The sequence below is a fragment of the Meles meles genome, chromosome 9 (assembly GCF_922984935.1).
Source record: "Meles meles chromosome 9, mMelMel3.1 paternal haplotype, whole genome shotgun sequence".
NCBI lineage: Eukaryota > Metazoa > Chordata > Mammalia > Carnivora > Mustelidae > Meles > Meles meles.
Window position 1 is genome coordinate 48,559,998 of NC_060074.1, and position 21,585 is coordinate 48,581,582.

The 21,585-nt window shown below is 38.0% G+C and overlaps 1 protein-coding gene across 3 annotated transcripts in view; it reads right to left on the reverse strand.

The window, feature by feature from the left end:
- Nucleotides 1-6,851: 6,851 nt before the first annotated feature.
- MMADHC (metabolism of cobalamin associated D) overlaps nt 6,852-21,585 on the reverse strand; it is a 32,517-nt gene continuing 17,783 nt past the window's right edge. For all 3 annotated transcript variants that reach the window (XM_046019048.1, XM_046019047.1, XM_046019049.1), the window contains exons 4-8: nt 16,522-16,739; nt 13,030-13,135; nt 12,212-12,342; nt 8,122-8,208; nt 6,852-7,365 (exon numbers count right to left, since the gene is read on the reverse strand). In XM_046019048.1, the coding sequence (XP_045875004.1) occupies nt 7,171-7,365; nt 8,122-8,208; nt 12,212-12,342; nt 13,030-13,135; nt 16,522-16,739 (737 nt within the window). In that variant the 3' untranslated portion in view covers nt 6,852-7,170. The remainder of the gene's footprint in view (nt 7,366-8,121; nt 8,209-12,211; nt 12,343-13,029; nt 13,136-16,521; nt 16,740-21,585) is intronic.

Consider the following 21,585-nt stretch of genomic DNA (forward strand, 5'->3'; position numbering starts at 1 on the left):
GTATGAGTTCTAGTCGTTTCGGGGTGGAGACTTTTGGGTTTTCCATATAAAGTATCGTGTCATCTGCAACGAGAGTTTGACTTCTTCTTTGCCAATTTGAATAACTTTTATTTCTTTTTGTTGTGTGATCACTGTTGCCAGGACCTCCAGTACCGTGTGGAACAACAGTGGTGAGAGTAGGCATCCTTGTCATGTTCTTGATCTCAATGGGAAGGCTGTCAGCTTTTCACCATGGAGAATGATATTTGCTGTGGGTTCTTCATAGATTTTCATGAAGTTGAGGAATGTTCCCTCTATCCCTATACTTTGAAGAGTTTTAATCAGGAAAGGATGCTGTATCTTGTCAAATGCTTTTTCTGCATCAGTTGAGAGGACCATGTGGTTCTTCTCTCTTATTGATTTGTTCTCTCACATTGGTTGATTAGCAAATGTTGAACCACCCCTACATTCCAGGGATAAATCCCACCTGGTCCTGGTGGATAATCTTTTTAATGTACTGTTGGATCCTGTAACTAGGATCTTGTTGAGAATCTGGGCATCCATACTCATCAGGGATATTGGTCTGAAATTCTCCTTTTTGATGGGGTCTTTGCCTGGTTTGCGGATCAAGGTAATGCTGGCTTCCTAGAAAGAGTCTGTTAGTTTTCCTTCTGTTTCTATTTTTTGAAACTGCTTCAGGAGAATAGGTGTCATTTCTTCTTTGAATGTTTGATAGAATTCCCCAGGGAATCCCATCGGGTCCTTGTCTCTTGTTTTTTTTTTTTTTTTTTTTTTTTTTTAAAGATTTTTATTTATTTATTTGACAGAGAGAGATCACAAGTAGGCAGAGAGGCAGGCAGAGAGAGAGGAGGAAGCAGGCTCCCCACGGAGCAGAGAGCCCGATGTGGGGCTCGATCCCAGGACCCTGAGATCATGACCTGAGCCGAAAGCAGCGGCTTAACCCACTGAGCCACCCAGGCGCCCTTGTCTGGGAGGTTTTTGATGACTGCTTTAATCTTGTTACTAGATACTGGTCTGTTCAGGTTGTCAATTTCTTCCTGTTTCAGTCTTGGAAGTTTATAGGTTCCCAGGAGGGCATCCATTTCTTCTAGGTTGCTTAACTTACTGGCATATAACTGTTGATAATAATTTCTGGTGATTGTTTCTATTTCCTTGGTGTTAGTCATGATCTCTCCCTTTTCATTCATAATTTTATTAATTTGGGTCCTCTGTCTTTTCCTTTGGATTAGTTTGGCCAGTGTTTTATTGATCTTATTGATCCTTTCAAAGAATGAGCTTCTGGTTTTGTTGATGCGTTCTACTGTATTTCTAGTTTCTATCTCATTCATCTCTGCTCTAATCTTGATTATTTCCCTTTTGTGCTTGGAGTTAGCCTAATTTATTGTTGATTTTCCAGTTCTTTAAGGTGTAAAGAGAGTTGGTGTATTTGGGATTTTTCAATTTTTTTGAGTGAGATTTTTCAATTTTTTGAGTGAGGCTTGGATGGCTGTGTATTTATTTCTCCCTTAGGACTGCCTTTGCTGTATCCCATAGGTTTTGAACTGATGTGTCCTCATCCTCATTGGTTTCCACGAATTCTTTTAAGTTCTTCTGTGATTTCCTGGTTGATCCAAACATTCTTGAGCAGGATGGTCTACAGATACAGAACATCCCACCCTAAAACAACAGAATATTCATTCTTCTTGAGTACACATGGAACTTTCTCCAGAATGGACCACATACCGGGTCACAAACCAGGGCTCAACCAATACCAAAAGACTGAGATTATTCCCTGCATATTCTCAGACCACAGTGCTTTGAATCTGGAACTGAAGCACAAGAAAAACTTTGGAAGGAATACAAACACTTGGAAGCTATTTTTTTTGCCATTTTAATTACGTGTCTTGGTGTGCAGCTCCTTGGGTTCAATTTGTTAGGGAAATCTCTCTGCCTCATGAATGTGGATTTCTGTTTCCCTCCCCAGATTTGGGAAGTTTTCTGCTTTAATTTCTTCAAAGACATTTTCTGCTCCCCTCTTTTTTTCTGTGATAGCCCTATAATGCATATGTCCTTAGGTCTGATGGTGTCACTGAGTTCTCAAAGTCTGTTCTCATGTGGTATTTGTCTAGGTTCAGCTTTAATATTTTCCATTATTGTATCCTCCAGGTCACATATATTTTCCTTGGCTTCCTGTAGCTATTTATTCATGCATTGAGTTCTCTATGATGTTTTTTAACTTGTCAAGGGTCTCATGGATTTCCTTCACGCTTTTCTGAAGTCCAGTATCTTTATGATTATTACTTTAAATTTTCTTATCAGGCATATTACTTATTTCAATTTTGCTTAGAACTGCTATGATTTTGTCTATTCTTTCATTTGGAACATATTCTTGTCTCATTTTCACTGTTTCTCTGTTAGGAAGGTCAGTTACATTTTATGCTCTTGAAAGTACTTCATGGGGTGTTTTATGGGGCGGCTAGGTGGCTCAGTGGGTTAAACTGCCTTCCGCTCAGGTCATGATCTCAGGGTCCTGGGATTGAGCCCCACATTGGGCTCTCTGCTCCGCAGGGAGCCTGCTTCCCTCTCTCTCTCTCTGCCAACTTGTGATCTGTCAAATAATTAAGTAAAATCTTAAAAAAAAAAAAGGTAGGGGCTTTATGAAGGATAGTTCCTATACTGCCCTGCAGTGCAGTGTCCCCTGTTCACCATAACCTCGCAATCCAGGGAAGTATCCTATGTGCTGCTTGCATCCTGCTATTGTGTCTGGATCATTTTTCTTTCAGTCCAGATGTCTGCCCTCTCTGCCTGTTGTGGGCTGTCCTTGCTCTTTGTGGTATGAGACCCAGGCAGGCTGACTCTGAGGGAAATAGCCACAAGAGGGCTTGAGGACAGAGTAGCAGTGTTATCTAAATTTGTGCTGAGCTGCTAGACCTGGGCTGAATTCCACAAAGCATGGTGGCCACTAGGGACATGGTGTGTGGTGGCTGTGTGGTGGTTGGGTGTACCCAGTGTTTGTGCATGCATTGGCTGGGCAGGGTGTGTGTGGGGTTAACAAAATTTGTGCTGAGTCTAGTGCTGAGGTCAGCAGGCTTGATGTGGGGGTAAGTTTTCAGGAGAACTCATGGACGGGGCACATGGCCAGCAGGTTATGTAGCAAGTATCTGTGCAGGGCTGCCACAGCCGGAGTGGCTTTATACTTATGCCTGGGAGGCAGAGGAGGAAAATGGCACCTGTCAGCCTCTTTGTTCCTGGATAAGTTCCCCAACATGTTCCAAATTCTGTAGAAAAAGATCTCATTCTTGTTTGTCCCAGGCATTGTGCAAACTGTCATTTCTGTGGTGCCCCTCTACAAGATGCTGTTCTTAAGTGTGGGGACCCAGCTATCACTTGCCTTTGCTGGTCCAGCTCTAAGTGAATGGATTTTTAAAGCTCCAACTCCTGTTAGTTATACACACTCATGGAATTAAGCCCCTTTGGTTTTCAAAACCAGTCATTATGGGGATTCCTCTTCCCCATGTGGGCTCCCTGATGCTTTCGCCTGTCTGTGCCTGTAGCTCCGTCTCAGCAGTTCCTGACTTCCATTTCTGCTTTCCCTAACCTCTCAGATGTGGCTTCTCTACATTTTATTGTGGAATTTGTTCTGTCAGTCTTCAGATTGCTCTAGCTTATTTACTCAGATGTGAATGATACCTAGTTGTAAATGTGGGAGATGTCCTCTTCTCTGCCATCTCTACTAAGTGATTAGGTCACTCTCAATGTAGCCTTCATCTTTGTTTCCTGCACCTCCTTAATACATTAAATCCGCTATTATATCCTGCTCTTATTTCCTTAGATGCCTCTTTATTAGTTTCAAATACTAATAAAATAGTTTTAATGCTGACTGCACACCTGAAGCACCTGGGAAACTTTAAGAAATACTGATGCCCAGGCCTCATCGGACTAACAAAATCAATCTGTGGGTGTGGGTGCCAAATCCACAACATGTTTAAATATCTTCCCAGGTAATTCAAATGTACAAACTGAACTGAGGACCACTGACGTAGAATGTGCATTCAGTAGTACTCAACTGGGGACAGGCTTATTGCAATAAATTTAGGACACTTTGTTCAAATTTTTTTTCAGATAAACATTCAGTGCCCACCCCCCACCCTCCCACCCCCCCAATCTAGCAATATCTTTAGATATTTTTGCCATGACCAGGGGTTGCTATTGGCATCTAGAGAGTAGAGGCCAAGAATGCTGCTAAACAGCATACAATGCACAGGAGAGCTTCCCCAACAATTACCAGCCTCAAAATGTCCACAATGTAGAAGTAGATAAATGTTGCTTTGGAGCAACATTGAGAACCAGTTTAAGAAGAGGAAATAGAGGGACACCTGGGTGGCTCAGTTGGTTAAGCCACTGCCTTCGGCTCAGGTCATGATCCTGGGGTTGAGTACCGCATCGGGATCCTTGCTCAGTGGGGAGCCTGCTTCTCTCTCTGCCTCTGCCTGCCACTTTGTCTGCTTGTGCTCTCTCTCTCTGACAAATAAATAGATAAAATCTTAAAAAAAAATTAAAGAGGAAATAGAATTGGAACTAAACGCACAATACTGTTTAAATGTAAGGATTATATTGATCTTACAACTGACAGAAGTCTATACTCGAAGCCAGAGAACTGCTGTCTGAAGTGTAGTGTCTATAATTGAATTTTTAAGATAGGCTTCAGTACATTTTCAATGAAATTCAAAACATGCAGAGTTCAATAGAATGAAAGCCGAAGTTTCTTTAATCTATGAAATGTGGCAGGAATAGTAGTTAACCTGAAAGTTCTTTCAGTTTAAATTCTGCAACTCTTTTTGATATTTTTAATCACAAACTTTTTGACAATGATCACAAGGAGTCAAAGAGAAACGTGTGTGTGTGTGTGTGTGTGTGTGTGTGTATATATACACACATATATGTATATAGACATATATGTATTTTTATATATCTATGTATATATACATATATACTTATGAAGATATAGATTTGATTCCACACACACTGGAATCAAACCAAATTCCAGGGCTGGGTCTTAACACTAGCTGTGTAACCAAAGCATGCACCTTTGTTTCCCATTTTGTCTACTATAAAATGAGGGATGTAGGTCAGATGATCTGAATGGTCTCTTTCACAGTTAACGTCCATACAGTAATTCCTAAGCTCTTGTCAAAATACAAATTTCACAACACAACCTATTTCTTAGTGATAGGACAAAATTAATTTCAATGGCTCAACCTTATTTTAAAAGGTAGAAAATTTATGTTTAAGATGGATAATTTTACGTAGGATTTCTTTATGGAGTCCTGAGTAAGTATGAGAAAAGTGATACCTATGTTTTCTTACTATAGTACATAATCAACTACTTTCCACTATTATCAGTGAGTCCCTTGGATCATATTTTCTGAACCTGAATCTTACCATAACATTTCATAGAAAATATTTTAATTGGCAATTACTGCTTCTCATGTTGTTTCTGATTCTGTTAATGATAAAGGGAGCCCTGCCACCATGTACTCTAGCTCCCATACAGTAACACATAGCCATAGCCATTTTGGGGACCAAGTATCCTTTTCAACCAGTAGGTGGCACTTCAGAATTGTTAAAGCCAACATTGAAATTTCAAGGGAACAAGGCTCAAACAGTAGGGCAAGGTAGCAAATGCCTGAATAAGCAACAGGCATGGTAGAAACAATGAGTGCTGCAAGACCATGGACCAAATAATTTTTTGGTGGGAGCTGTCCTTTGCATTGTAGGATGTTTAATAGCACTCCTGGCCTCTACCTTCTGGATGCCTAAAGCACCACCCTCTTTTACTCAGCCCCACGCTGTGTGGAAAGTATGGCCAGACATTGCTAAATTTGCTGTGGGACAAAACTGTCCCAATTCAGAACTGAGAAGGAAAAAAAATAAGCAAACAGATTTATAATTATACACAATAAGGACTGATCTCTCACACTGCTGAGTGAAAAGAAGTCAGACATAAAAATGAACATACTATATATGATTTCATATAGCATAAAGCATCAAAACAAACAAACCATATTCATCGCAGCAGGAAATCAGGATAATGGTTGCCCTCGGGAGGGACAGTGAGGGGAGAAGTGCCAGTAATGTTGTCTTGATATGGGTGCTGCTTACATAGAAAATTTATTGAGCACTTATGATATGGGGTATATATGTGGAAAAGTGCACCTATTAACTTTGTAGTTTTCATAGTGAATGAAAACTCTGCATCCATTACTCTCTGAATTATTAAGCAACACTTAGCTACAGGTTAACTAAGCAAAGTTTTAAATCAAGCTGTGAGCTAATCATCTCCATGTGTTCCTTTTAAAAAGTCACTTAGCTGAAAAATACAGGAAAAATCCATTTCATTAATTCATTTCTAAGTGGTTACTTGTTCTTCTGAGATTCCTACTGGCAAAAGCCTCACAAATCTAAGATGATTCTTTTTAAGCTTAAAATGCTATATAAAAACAAGGTCTGTCACAAATGAGGCATCTCTATAAAGTACCATAGTTTCTATCTCTTACTAAAATGGAGAAATATGACTTAGCAGCTGAGGCACTGTTTTGTCAAAATAACCTGTATTTATATGCCTCAATCCAGGAGTTAAGGATCCTTTTTTGAGATCCATATTCTTTTACATATATACTATTAATCCTTATTTTCTTGCACAAACATTACTTCAAAGTAATACACGCTCCAACACTTAGCAAGTAATAAAATTGAAAGCTACACTTAATCTAGAATTCGATTGCATTTTAAAAAAATGCTTAAAAATAAGAAACTACATTAATCTTTTAAAAGAACTCTATTTTAACATATTGCAATGAAAAAAACACAGATCCAAATAGGTGATTTATTTTTAAAGAAAAATAAAATAGGTTTTTCCAATAAAGGGAAGAATAACAATATGAGATCATGTCCTGATTACATGTCAATTACCACATTCCATAAATGTGGATGTGATCAACATGTATTCAATGATAGTATGAATAAACAGTCGAGATTTAAAAATCACGTACCACTTGCCAATGCTGTAAATCAGTGTCGAAATAAATACCCAGAAATAAGTAAATTTTAAAAACTGAAGCTTTTGACAGTGTTTATAGATCAACCCAAATGGTACATACAAATAGTACAGCTGAAAAATTGATATTACTGTTAGTTTCCACCTAATTTCTTTATAATATGGCTGTCTGGTGTTGCATTAGTGAAGATACTTCCTACAACCACATGGGTACCCCAGAGCCTATGACGAATCACTTTGCAGCAGCCAAGATCATCCACAGAGAATCCTAAATGTCGATAGCGTTCATCTGTTTCAAAAAGAGTGTTGTTTGTATACGGTCCAAAAAACTGGAGGAGATAAAAGTGATATTCATTAGCAAGAAAGACAATGCTGTAATAGTTTTTATATAAACATGAATACACACCTATTTTGATACTTCGAATATTTAAAAAACCAGGACCTAAAAAGGGCAATTTTTAGGTACTGCATGTGACCAAGCACTTCCTCTTCATCCAATACCTGTGCTTCTGGAATTGTGAAACCAATAATCTAGCAAATTACACGTTATCCTGAACCAAACACTTAACATTATACAATCTTTCTAGATTTTGACTTTGAAAAGAAACAGTATATATTCCTATTTTAAGATACAAAAAATTTCATTATTATTTGTAACTGAAAGCTATGCCCAGAATTTAAAATGCGACCACAGCAGTGGTTCTTATTTTCTTAAAAGTATAGTGTCAGAGACATACTTCCTGGAAGTTATCATTTATAAATATTTAACACCCATATTTTCTTAATTCTAAAAAGTCTTTCTTAAAATATGATTGCTAATTTGTAACTACCAAATTCATTAATGTAAAAGTATTTACTAGTGAGAATGAAAACTAATAAAGACAGAAAAACTTAATTGTCAGTGACTGGTCCCTCAAAGGTTGTGAATGAACTGACTCAAACTGGTACACTTCTTTGGATAAAGTTGTGAAGTTTAATAACTGTCTTATATAATAACTTTGTTAGAAATAGATCATTTAACAATTTTATAATAAAAAAACATTCCTACTTCAAATTAATCTGGTTTTCAAAATGTAATTACTCACTGCCAAACCAGATGATGGGTCAATAAAGTCAGCCCAATAGCCTTCTGCTCGAAGAGCATAGCAAATTTCCTTAGCACCATTAATGAACTGCAGAGAAAAAGAAAAAAATGTTCTGAAGATAGCATCCTTACATATTGTTGAAAAATAAAACATTTTTAAATATCTTCTGCTTCAGATAGAGAACTCAGTAAGATTAATAAGGAAATACAACTAATGATAAATTAGATATAAAGTCGTAAGATTATTTACGCCAGTCCAAAATAGAGTTCATTTAACACTTTCATTTCCTTCAGAAAGTAAATTGTGTATTTTTTCTACTAAATTATTCCTTATTTTAGGAACAATTTCTAATAAATTCTGTGCTATTAACTCCCAAATTTGCCACAAATTGGAAAATACAGTTACTATTTTTGTATTATAAAAATAAGGTAAGAAAACAAAATACAATGAAAAGATATGAACCATTCATTTGAATGTTGTTTAAAAATGTTATTTGTGGGCACCTTCGGCTCAGGTCATGATCCCGGGGTCCTGGAATTCAAGTCCCACATCAGTCTCCCAGCCCCACGGGGAGTCTGCTTCTCCCTCTGACCTTCTCTCCTCTCATGCTCTCTCTCTCTCAAATAAATAAATAAAATCTTTAAAAAAATGTTATTTGTGTTACCAAAACACATCTATTCATGATACATAATTTTCACTATATACCCCATTTTTTTGTACAGTAATTCTTACAAACCATGCATCTGTATCACCTATTCAAAATCTTGGTCTCACCGTTCTACTTTGTAATTCCTATGATGTTTTTACTACCTTTCTCAGAAGTCTAAGCAGTGAAAAAGACAGTAACAAATATTAGGACTAGATATTGTGTTAAAAAAAAAAAAAAGACAACAACCCATAAATGTTTAAAAACAAGGGCACAGATCCACTTCTGGTCAAATAGAGTAACAGCTATCAAGCTTACCATCTGCTGAAAGTTGTAAAACTGACTAAAATATATGAGACAATGGTTTTAAATCCTGTTTAAAGGATTTAGTGAGGGTTCCATAGTATAAGGGTTAGCACTCTGGACTCTGAACAATAGTGAGCCAAAACTGTAATCTTGGAGAGAAGGGCAACAAATTAGGTGATGCCCATATTTGTTCCAGCTGTCTGGAACACTGTCATAGGGCAAAGGAGAAGATTCCAAGCAAAGTATAAGCTGTCACTAAGCTAAGGAGGTAGAATGGAAGAGTTCTACTAAAGCATCTGAAATTTGTGGGTTAGGGTACTAGAAGAGAGAGGCATAAATGGGATTCCCAGGTAGAATGCAGAGTAATTCACCCTGGTACAGCAACCAAGGGTAGAGCTGTGCACTCCCCCAAGGCAAGATTCCTTGAGGAATCGCCCTCACAGAAGAGTGCTAACTGGCATCTGAGAAGTCAGTAGTGTCACCAGAGGTTGGTGCACAGCTAGGTAACATGAATTTCTGGCTCACACAAAGTGCTAAGACCTCACCGAGCATGTTGGGCATTTAGCTGAGATCCCCCAAAGTTTATGACTGAGAAGATGGGCCATATCCTAAAATAAGAGGTTAGCAATTTGCAGCCTGAAGGTCAAATCCAGCTGGATGCCAGTAAGTGCAATCTGGTTTCAATGGAATATATCTATGTCTGTTCATTTATATATTGTCTATGGTTGCTTTAACAAAATGAGGGTTGAGTTGAGTAGTTAAGACCCTATAACCTATAAAGCGTTAAAAATTTACTATGTGGCTCTTCAGCAGGGATCAGCAAACTTTTTCTGTATAGAGGAAACAACTTAAGCTAACTTACATTCTCCCAGCACTTCCTTATAAAATAATGAGAAACATTAATATTGTATTCTTTAGGTTATCTTCATACTTAATATTTATACTTATTGTTGAATATCATTAATCTTAATTCTTAAATAAAATGGTCTAGAAAAGTCAGTAGAAAATACATCAATTTAATGAACAGAAACTAAACTACAAGAACAAAACAATACAAATATTGGTAAAAGTATTTCTTTTAAGATTTCTGCTCATCGGGGCGCCTGGGTGGCTCAGTGGGTTAAGCCGCTGCCTTCGGCTCAGGTCATGATCTCAGGGTCCTGGGATCGAGTCCCACATCAGGCTCTCTGCTCTCTACTTGGCAGGAGCCTGCTTCCCTTACTCTTTCTCTCTGCCTGCCTCTCTGCCTACTTGTGATCTCTCTCTCTCTCGCTGTCAAATAAATAAAATCTTTAAAAAAAAAAAAAAAAAAAAAGATTTCTGCTCATCAAGAGCAAACACTGGTATCTGGTGGAAAAAACTACAATAGATTTAAACTACAGAACATAAAATATCTACTGACAGTAAACTACAGGTGGTTCTAAAATAATCACTAACAGGGGCGCCTGGGTGGCACAGTGGGTTAAAGCCTCTGCTTTCGGCTCAGGTCATGATCTCAGGGTCCTGGGATCGAGCCCGTCGGGCTCTCTGCTCCTCGGGGAGCCTGCTTCCTTCTCTCTCTCTGCCTGCCTCTCTGCCTAGTTGTGATTTCTGTCAAATAAATCAAATTTAAAAAAAAAAATGAAAAAAAAAAAATCACTAACATACTAAAATAGAAAGATCTTCATCGCTTCAGTCATTGTAAAATTAAAAACAATAGGACACTTCAAAACCCTGAAATTGGTTATAAAAAAACTGACAATTATACTGGGGTCATTATCAAATGAGGTTCAGAATGTTTAACTCATTGGAAATTAGGACCAATAATGCAATGCACATTTGGGAGTGCTCTAGTGACTAAATGATAGCAATAGTAAGTATATATGTATTAGTAAATACTGCCTTAGTAGGTAAAAAGAAAATGTTTGAGTTACTGCCTGAATTTCAACTCTCTAAATTCAGATCTCTTTAAAATCAGACAGTTCTTATGCCTCTCTGTAACTTCTTTATTAACTAGCATGCACCTTGCTCATGATCATGATAACATCCAATTATTGGCAAAGCTATATGTGGGATATTTTTAATATGAAGTCAGAAGTCATTATCCTGAGAGATTCTGTTCAGTATATAAATTATAATTTACAAATGAAGAGAACCATATATCCAATCCTAAAGAAAATATTTAAAAATTGCTAATATTACTTTACATGGAAATTAGCTAACTATATTTGAAAAAAATTCCCTTAACTAAAGTACCCAAGTGAGCTAATCTTGACTTGTCACACAGGCAAAGGAATATTTTCATATCTTACAGAAACTCATAACCCAATATCAAACTCTTTAAGACAATTATATGTTTTTGTATTTTTTTAAATTGAAGACTTTAATTTACCACTTCACATTACTTAGGTTGGTGAAACAGAAAGAAATGCTAATAATATCCAGGGTAAGTAAGTTATGGTGACAAATATATACTAGAGCCATCTAGGCAGCATCCATCAAAACATAAAATGAATGTACACCCTGGATTCACCAATTCCCTATTTAGGAATCTACAGATATAAGTGTGTGCATAAAAATATACGCACACATATATTCACTGCCTATAACAGCAAAAGTTTTTCAACTTGCAAATTACTAAGGGAATTTTTAACATAAAAAATTTATGGTTTGCTCATGAAATATAATACTATACAGGTTTTACATAGTATAAAATCTGTAATGCTATGGGAAGGTGTCAAAACATTTTTTAGTAAAAAGCAAAGGACAGAAAAAAAAGGGGTATATAATACATTGTTACTGTACTGTACACTGTTATGGTTTATTTCGTGAAGACTGGAGTAGTTTTCACTTTTTACTTGACTTGCTTTAAGGAGAGAGAGTGATGGGTATGAAGAGTTAATTTTACTTTTGCCATTTTTACTGTATTTTCCAAAATTCAAAAAAAACCTGATGAAAGTACTAGAGAGAATCAAAGTTTTTCGAAGATATTAAAAACAAAAAATGCCATTTTTATTCTAACATGTGAAAGTCCTTTAGTATGGACATACATTAGCAGAGAATTAATATATGCTAAAAAGATACCCATCATTTAAAAATGCTAGTTCACTGGTATTTAAACATCACAAAATTTAAATTGTCAGCAATGGAAAGAATTACCTTTTCTAAAAGCATTTCTCTCTCATTTTCTACCTCTTCGCTCCAAACAGTCATATCATTCTTAGTTTTCTGTGTTATAGTCAGAATCATTAGTTTGTTGGTTGCTCCTTCTGGAAACAGTGACTCAAAATCTATAAAAAAGAATAAAAATTCCAGGGAGAAAATAAGTTCTTTTTTTTTTTTTTTTTCTTTTAAAGAAGCAGTACATAAAAGTACTTCTTAGAAAAGTGATGGACAAGTTTAATTATTGTGGTACATGTTAGATTGATAAATGCATACTATTTTTGAAAAAATTTGAAGAGAACTTTTGATTAACTTCTGCTCTTGTTGAACTGAAATACTGCTGTCAACAATTCTGAAGAGCAAATAAGCTTACTTGTTATTGGTCTTGTAATCTTCAAAAATAAGTATTAAAATTTTCTCAGTACTATGTATCAGTTTATGAAATTATAGCTATAGTAATCACCCAGAAGTAGAAGGATTTCAGGAAAGAAGTTACTGAAAAGTCCATAGCTATGAGGGTGAAAGATCTTACCTTGGCCATGTAAAAATTTTCTCAGTATTATGTATCAGTTTATGAAATTATAGCTATAGTAATCACCCAGAAGTAGAAGGATTTCAGGAAAGAAGTTACTGAAAAGTCCACAGCTATGAGGGTGAAAGATCTTACCTTGGCCATGTAATCTTTTCCGGCCAGACATATTACAATATTAAGTTACAAAGTACTGCAATGCCTATGGAGTCCATTATTTAACATTTAAGAAAATTAGTGACATTATATAATACAGGTTAATGTAAATGTATGAAGCACACTGTACCTCTTCGCAGCAATTCTGGACATGTCTGGATTGCACACTCTACTCTGGCGTTTTCAAAGTAAGTTTCCGCACTGCTGATTTCTTGTTCAACAGGTGCATTACTACCCTAAGAGGAATAGGACATAAATAAAAGCTGGAGTTCAAATAAAATATCTCATCTGTTATAAACCTGTATTCCCTGAGAAGTTTAAAAAATAATTAACTGGAGGTGGGGTAATAAAGATTTAAAAACTTCAAAATGAGCATATAAATATACTATATACATATACATATGTATATAGATATATATAAACATACATATAAATATATTAATATATGAGAAGTTGGCTAAGCAACTAAAATGCCTAAGCTAAAATATATATTATGTATTAATATTATATATATTAAATATATACCCTTTCCTACAGGACAAGTTTAGAGGCTTCTATTTAACTGACGTTTATACTATACATTAGACACTATGACAATAGCAATCCCTCAGTGGTAAAAAATCTGGCCTTTACCCTTAGGTTTAAAAGAGCGAGTAGAAGAAAGCATGAAAAGCATGAACAAATAAATGTAATCCAACAGGAAAAGTGCTTCAGAGTTACAAAGAAAGTCTTCTGGTAGTATAGATGGGGAAACATCGTATTTAAACTACATGTGAATTAATGTGTGTGTTTGGTGTGTAATGAATAGGTAGAAAAGAGGCTAGAAATTCAGGAGGAAAAACAGTCCAGCAAGAGACAGAAACAGTGCAAGCACATGCAACAGTCAAAGAATATGGTACAATTAAAACAAACAAAAAAACAAACAAACCAAAAGGTATACTGTAATTTGAGTGCAGAGAGGGAGCAGAGAGTAACAAGAAGCGAAGTGGTAAAGGTAAGGGATCAAAACTGCGGAAGGTCATTTATGCCACATTAAAGAATTTTGACTTTAGTCTATAAACAATGAAGAATAGCAAGATCAGACATAAAAAAATAATGCAGTATTATTGTGCAGGCAATAGACCAATTAACAGCCAATATTTACTGATCACAGTGTATTTAGGTGTTTTATGTATATTTCTGCATTTAATACTCATAGCAACGTTGTGGGCTAGGTATTATTATCCCATTTTACGTATAAAGAAACAGGCTCAGAGATATTAAGTATGTTTCTCAAGGTCACAAAATTAAGTAAAAGGCAGAAGTAACCTTTGAAGCAAGATTTATCCTAGCTTCATAGTCCATCTCACTATAACAGACTGGCTCTAAGAATTGAGGGGGGGTACAGAAGTCTTGAACTCTGCCTTTATTAGTGGGAAGTGAAAGGACACAAATAATTTAAAAGTTACTTCAGAGGGGGAGCAATGCAATTTTGTCACTCTGTATGGTGATATGATGGAGAGAGAAGCCAAGTTTGGCAGTATAATTTTTGTCTTGGGACAGTGGGAGAATGACTAAGTCACTTATGCTATTGATAACATGGGACTAAGGGGACTAAGGGGAGGCATGGGAGGCTGGGGAACCCAAGTATGAGACATATAAAATCTAGGGACTTTGAAGACATTTAGATAATGATGTCTGGTGAGCAGATAGAAATATAGAATCAGAAATGTCAGAAAAAGTTAGGAAGCCAAGGAATTAAGTGACCAATGAGTAATTAAATAAGATGGACAGAAACACATAGGAAATCGCATAAATGGAAGACAGAGGAGCCAAGAAGGCAGAGAAGTAATCATCGGAGATAAAATGTCAGGGGAAGACAGCTGTCTCCGAAGGTTAGGTTACTGGATATAAATCATTATAACTATGAGGAGCTGTTGCTATAAAAATATTATGGCTGGGGGCGCCTGGGTGGCTCAGTGGGTTAAGCCGCTGCCTTCGGCTCAGGTCATGATCTCAGGGTCCTGGGATCGAGTCCCACATCGGGCTCTCCGCTTGGCGGGGAGCCTGCTTCCCTCTCTCTCTCTCTCTGCCCGCCTCTCTGTCTACTTGTGATCTCTCTCTGTCAAATAAATAAATAAAATCTTTAAAAAAAAAAAAAAAATGTTATGGCTGGGGCGCCTGGGTGGCTCAGTGGGTTAAAGCCTCTGCCTTCGGCTCGGGTCGTGGTCTCAGGGTCCTGGGATCGAGCCCCGTGTCGGGCTCTCTGCTCAGCGGGGAGCCTGCTTCCCTTCCTCTCTCTCTGCCTGCCTCTCTGTCTACTTGTGATCTCTGTCTGTCAAATAAATAAATAAAATCTTTAAAAAAAAAAAAATATGGCTTTGATAAAAATCAGCCTGAAACTATGCAGAAATTCAGAAAATGATACAGATTAGGGGTTTGATAGACACTGAATTGCATGTAACTTTCCATTTAGGTTAGCAACACCAGTTTATTTTTACCCCCCATTTTTATTTATTAATTCTTTTATTCATGAGAGAGAGAGAGTGCGCTAAGGAGAGGGAGAAGCAGACTCCCTGCTGAGAAGGGAGCCAGCTGCAGGGCTCATTCCCAGGACCGGAGCTAAAGGCAGACATTTAACCTACTAACCCACCCAGGTACATTCCCCACCCCTCTCTTTAAAGTAAGCTCTATGCCCAATGTGGGGCCTGAGCTCACAGACCCTGGATCAAGAGCAGCATGCTTTACTGACTGAGCCAGCTGGGCACTCCTACAATACCAGCTTAAGAACTCATTAAAAAACAAAACAAAAACAAAAACAAACACTCAGACACTTTTTTTTAAAGATTTTATTTATTTAACAGAGACCACAAGTAGGCAGAGAAGCAGGCAGAGAGAGAGGGGGAAGCAGGCTCCCGACGAGCAGAGAGCCTGATGTGAGGCTCGATCCCAGGACCCTGAAATCATGGCCTGAGCCAAAGGCAGAGGCTTTAACCCACTGAGCCCCAAGACACGGTTCTTCTAAAAAAAAAAAAAAAAAAAAAAATTTTTTTTTTTAAATCTTTTTTAGCTTACTGTGTCTGAAGAATTTCAGAGATATCAAAATTTTCTTAAGTTTTAAATGCCTAGAGGAGTGTAAAACTATAAAAGCAAACAATCTAAATTATTAGTAATACAGGTATTAAATTATATTTGAAGTAAGCAGTTATTAAACAATGTATTTATGAAGAATTATTTACCTACAAGAGATTATAATCTAAAGTTAAAAAAAAGGGGGGGTAACCTAGGTGGCTCGGTTGGTTAAGTATCTGCCCTCTGCTCAGGTCATACTCCTGGGGTCCTGGGATTGAAACCCACATCAGGGCTCCTTGCTCAGTGGGGAGGCTGTGTCTCCCTCTCCTTTTGCCACACCCCTACCCCAGCTCCTCTTCCTGGGTTCTCTAATAAATGAACAAAATCTTTCAAAAAAAATTATATAGCAAACATGTATAGAACAATGCTAAGTTTTTAAAAGCTATACATGTTTCTGAATATGCTGGAATTAAGAAGTTTTTAAAAAACTCAAGTAATATGCCCACAATTATCAGAAATTAATATAGTATTAATGATCAGAAAAACAGAATAAATGATATTAATGATTTACCTGAAATTCATTCACATACTGTGCCATCACAAACTCGTGTCTTTCACTTGATAAAGGCTCTGCTAGAATATCAGGTAAAGTTTTATGAACCTGGCTGTTCTTCTGTGACGTGGTCCCATTGAGATGACAATCAAAACCTATGTTCCCAGGAAGCTGGAATCTCTGATCCTGAGGTCCAAATGGTCCCATAGTTTCATCAGGCCAAACTGTTCGAGAGCCTGAAGAGGAACAACAAAATGAATCCATTTTCTCCAATAGTCAAGTGCATTAGTGCTAAAAGAATATTCTTCTAATTAGGTATTTTTTATAAAACCAAGAGATCTTTGAAATTTACGTTTTTGTATGAATGTAAATTAGTTTTATGTCATTAAAAAAAATCAAAGTAACCAGTTTTTAGCTCAAAGGCAAGTCTGTTATAAGGAGAAGGATATAATACAGTAATCCAAACTATGTAATGCCTGATAGTCATTAAAAAGAATACAGTAAATTTTGGAAGGAGCCTGGGAAGACAGCAGAGTAGGAGAATCCTAAGTTCACCTCGTTAACACAGAAACCCCTAGGTAACCTCAACAGTGAACTAACACAGGAAATCTTTGGTTAATCAAAGAGAAGAAGCCAATCAGAAAGGATAGAAAGGGCAGATATAGTTTGAAACCAAAGTTCCCAGCAAGACTAACTACAAACAGGAGGGACAAGTACAGAGAAGGGAAAGGAAAAGACTCCATACCAGGTACCCCAGACATGAGGGAGCCACACTGAGAAGACAAGTCCCCATAATATCTGGCTTTGAAAATCAGTGGGGGTTTAATTTCACAGATTTTTACAGTTAGTGGGTTTAGCTCTCGGAGAGCCAGAGGGTAATAGGAAACCGAATTCCCACCCTTAGAGAGCGAAACGAATAATCCCACCCAGATATAGCACAGAAGCAGAAGTCTGAAAAGTGCCTGGGGTAAAACATCAAGAAGGTTTCTTTCTTTTTTTTTTTTTTTTTTTGGTAACTTATTTCAGTCTGTATTGAGAAGAATCTGTGTTGGAGAAGCAAGGAGCTGTAGGAAATTTTCTCTAAGAACAAAAGGGCTGGCAGGTGCAATTTATCTCCCTCCCACCTCAGCCTAGGTACCCAGACATTTGTGGAACCAATGTGAACACTCTCCACATAACTTGCTAACACTGTGTATGCACTCCCACATTCTCCTGTTGAATCACTCCATTCAAGAAGCCACACTGGGCAGGAGTCCCTGCAAGGCAGCTCCAGAGAGGTCTCATCCTACAAGCAGCTCTGATAGTGAACACTATCATTCCAAAATAACTCTTGCCCTGGGGAGTGGGGAAGATAACCATATACACCTGCCTGACTGTAGCACCAGCAGACTGACTTGGACAGACATCTAATCTCTTGGCCCCACTAATCAACAAAGCCTCTCAAATGAAAGAGATAGTGCCCTGCACTTCTGTACAATTGCAGCCGCTGTTAATGGGCTGAAGGCAGGCATGTGGACTGATTACTGACACTGTCCAACTATAAGCCCTTCTCTGCCCCAAACAGGCACTTAACAGCACAGGGACCAGCTCCTGCCCACAATAAGAAAATAGACATTTGGAGCTGACTAAAGGTAAATGTGGCTGAGCCACAACAGTATGGTGAACAAAACTCATATAAAAACCCACAGGCGCCTGGTTCTGGAGGAGAGGGGACAGTGTACTACAGGGCACCAAAGGACCTCTTCTTCATAAAGAACTTTCAAGAGATACATCTTACTTTCTAAATAGGAAAAAACAGAGAAACAAAATTAGAGCAACGTCCCAAATGAAAGAACAGGATAATACTAACCAAAGAGTTAAATACAGATAAGCAATATGTGTGATGAAAAAAGAGTGGGGGATCTTTGTGAGAACTTCAACAAAGAGATAAAAATATAAAAAAAACTAGTCAGAGATGTACTCCATGATTAAAATAAAAAATATACTATAGGGAATGAATGGCACATTTGAGGAGGTAGACGAATGGATCAGCGCCTGGGAAGACAGGGTAAATGGAAAGCAACCAAACTGAATAGGAGACAAACAGAACTCAGCAACATCACAAAGTGTAATAAATCATAGGGATCCCAGAAGGAGAAGAGAAAACAGGACAGAATATTTATTTGAAGAAATAACAGCTGAAAACTTTCCAAACCTGAGGCAGGAAATACATTATCTAGATCCAGGAGACAGAGAACCACCAACAAATTCAACCCAAAGAGGTCCACACTAAGACACATAATATTTAAAATGGAAGAAGGATAGAGAATTTTTAAAGCAGTAGGAGAAAAAAGAGCGGTCACACAGAAGGGAAATCCCACAAGGTTATCACTTGATTTCTAAGCAGAAACACTGCAGGCCAGAAGGGGGTGGCATGATATATTCAAAGTGCTGAAAAGAAAAAACCTGCAACCAAGAATACTCTATCCAGCATGGCTTTCATTCAGAACAGAAGGAACCATAAAAATTTCCCAAACAAGTGAAGAGTTCATCATCATTAAACCAGTCTTACAAGTAACACTGAAGGGAATCTTTGAGTGGGAAGAAAAGGCCATAACAAAGAAATTAGGAAAAAATCTTATAAATACAAACAATAAAAATAATATATTAATCATTTACAAAATCAGTATGGAGTTTAATACACAAAAGCAGTAATATCAATTTTGTCTATAATAATCAATAGAATCAGAAAGTGTGAATCATATACATAAAATGTGGGGACGGGTATAAACTTAGCGCTTTTAGAATGGAGTCAAACATAACCATCAATTTCATATATATTGCTATACACATAAAATATATATGAGTGGTTTTGGTGGACTCAGCAAGATGGTGGAGAAGTAGAAGACCCTTTTTCAACCAGTCCCCTGAACTGAGCTAAATGTCTACCAGAACACTCTGAACACACATGAAATCAGCCTAAAATGTAATACACGTCTGGATCTCTATGAAGGCAGAAGATATCAATGGAGAGGTAAAGCAGAGTGGGAGCACTCAGAACTCATATCAGAGGATACACAGAAGGGGAGGAGAGCCACAAGAAGCGACTCACTGGAAAGTAATACCCCAATACAAAAGTGCCCTATGTTTGGAGTCTGGTTAAAAGCACACAAAAAGAACAAAGGGTCTTAAGGGGCAATTGCTGGAATCAGGTGGCCATAGGCACAGACTAAACCCACGGTCCCAAGGTGGTTACAGCTGGCACACACCGGTACCTGAGAGAGCCTAGAGGAGGCTCCTGCTGGAGGTCCCTGGACCCGCAGCATTCTGCGACCTGAGCTGCAGCTGGGTCTGAGTGCACCTGGCGTGGGTGTGGACTCCAGACAGCAGTCCCGGCAACGGCAGCCACTGGGATCCAGCTCGCCTGGACCAGTATCGTTTGTGGTTTTAGTAGCACTGGGGTGCAGAGACAAGCAGGTGCCTTGGGCGAGCACTGAGACAGTGGCTGGGAGTGCACACCACCTGTGGGAGGTTGTGGTGTTCAGTGGAGTTTGCAGAGGGGGAGTCTGTGTGTTCTGGACCACCCAGAGGGGAGCAGACTAAGGCTTCTCTCTGAGGTGGAGGTCTGGGTATACTTTGAATTAACTCTCCAAAAAGCCGCAGAAAGCTGCCAAAGAACAAAAACCTCCAGAGAACAAAAGTCTGGAAAAACAGTTTCCACAGAACCCAGTCCCTTGTTAGGAGGCAGGGTGACTCAGCCCAATCAAGAATGACTGAAAAACAATGCCCCTCCCCCAGAAGACAAGCCAAAAGAACAAGAGGACATAACCACAGGGTCCCCATAAAACTGTAACACCCAAACATCAGAGGAAAACAATATATTAAGCCCCAGGTATTGTCCCAAAACCTGTATATTTCATAGATACAACTTTTTTGTTTGTTTTAAATTTGTTCTCGTGATTTTTTTTAACCTACTTACCACTACAACTAGATGTTTAATATGACACATTACATAATAACTTTTTAACTTGAACTCTTCTCACATATACCTATTTTTCTTTCTTTTTAAAAATTAATATATATAGATATAAGCTTCAAGGTAATCCTTTTTCCCTCTTCAATACTACCCCTATATATAAAACCAGTTTTAATTCCCCTAGATCTCTGGAAAGTTGAGTCCTTTAAGAAAGATAACAAGATTCACCCAGGAAGAACCAAACTAACCTTCCTCATTCACATCGAGGGTTTATAACCACCTATTCTTCTGTGAGTGTTTCTGTGTATTAGTTTTTGTACTATATAAATCTTATTCTTGGATTTCATTTTGGCTGGGTTTTACACTCCCCCCCCCGGGTCTTTAACTTTTGTCAGTCTTTTTGTTTGTTCTTGTTTATGTACCTTATAAATCTTACTTTTGGGGCTCATTTTGCCTGGCTTTTTTCCTCTTTTTCTTTCTCTTTGGTGGTGACTTCTGATTGCTCCAAAACTTTCCAAGGTGCTCCTTGACTGGACTGTGGTTGATATATTCAGCTATACATTCCCTCAACCAGCCCTCACAAAATGATTAGGAGGAGGAACACCCAACAGAGGCAAAGTTCAGAGAATGTGTCCTCTGCCACAGAACTACTGGATATGGACATAAACGATATGTAAGAAATGGAATTCAAGGTAACAATTATCCAGGCAATGGCTAGGCTGGAGAAGACCCTTAGTGGCAACACAGAATCTCTAAGGGTGGAAGTGAGGGATGATCTGGCAGTACTTAAAAATGAGATCAATGAGATCCAATCTAATCTAAATACTTTTTTTTTTAAATTTTTTTATTTTATTTATTTGACAGAGAGAGAGATCACAAGTAGGCAGAGAGGTAGGCAGAGAGAGGAGGAAGCAGGCTCCCTGCGGAGCAGAGAGCCCAACGCGGGGCTCGATCCCAGGACCCTGAGATCATGACTTGAGCCGAAGGCAGCGGCTTAATCCACTGAGCCACCCAGGCGCCCCTAATCTAAATACTCTTAACAGCTATGGTAACCAAGGCAGAAGATCCAATTACTGATCTAGAAGACAAATTGATAGAAAAGAAGGATCAGGAGGAGGCCTGGAACA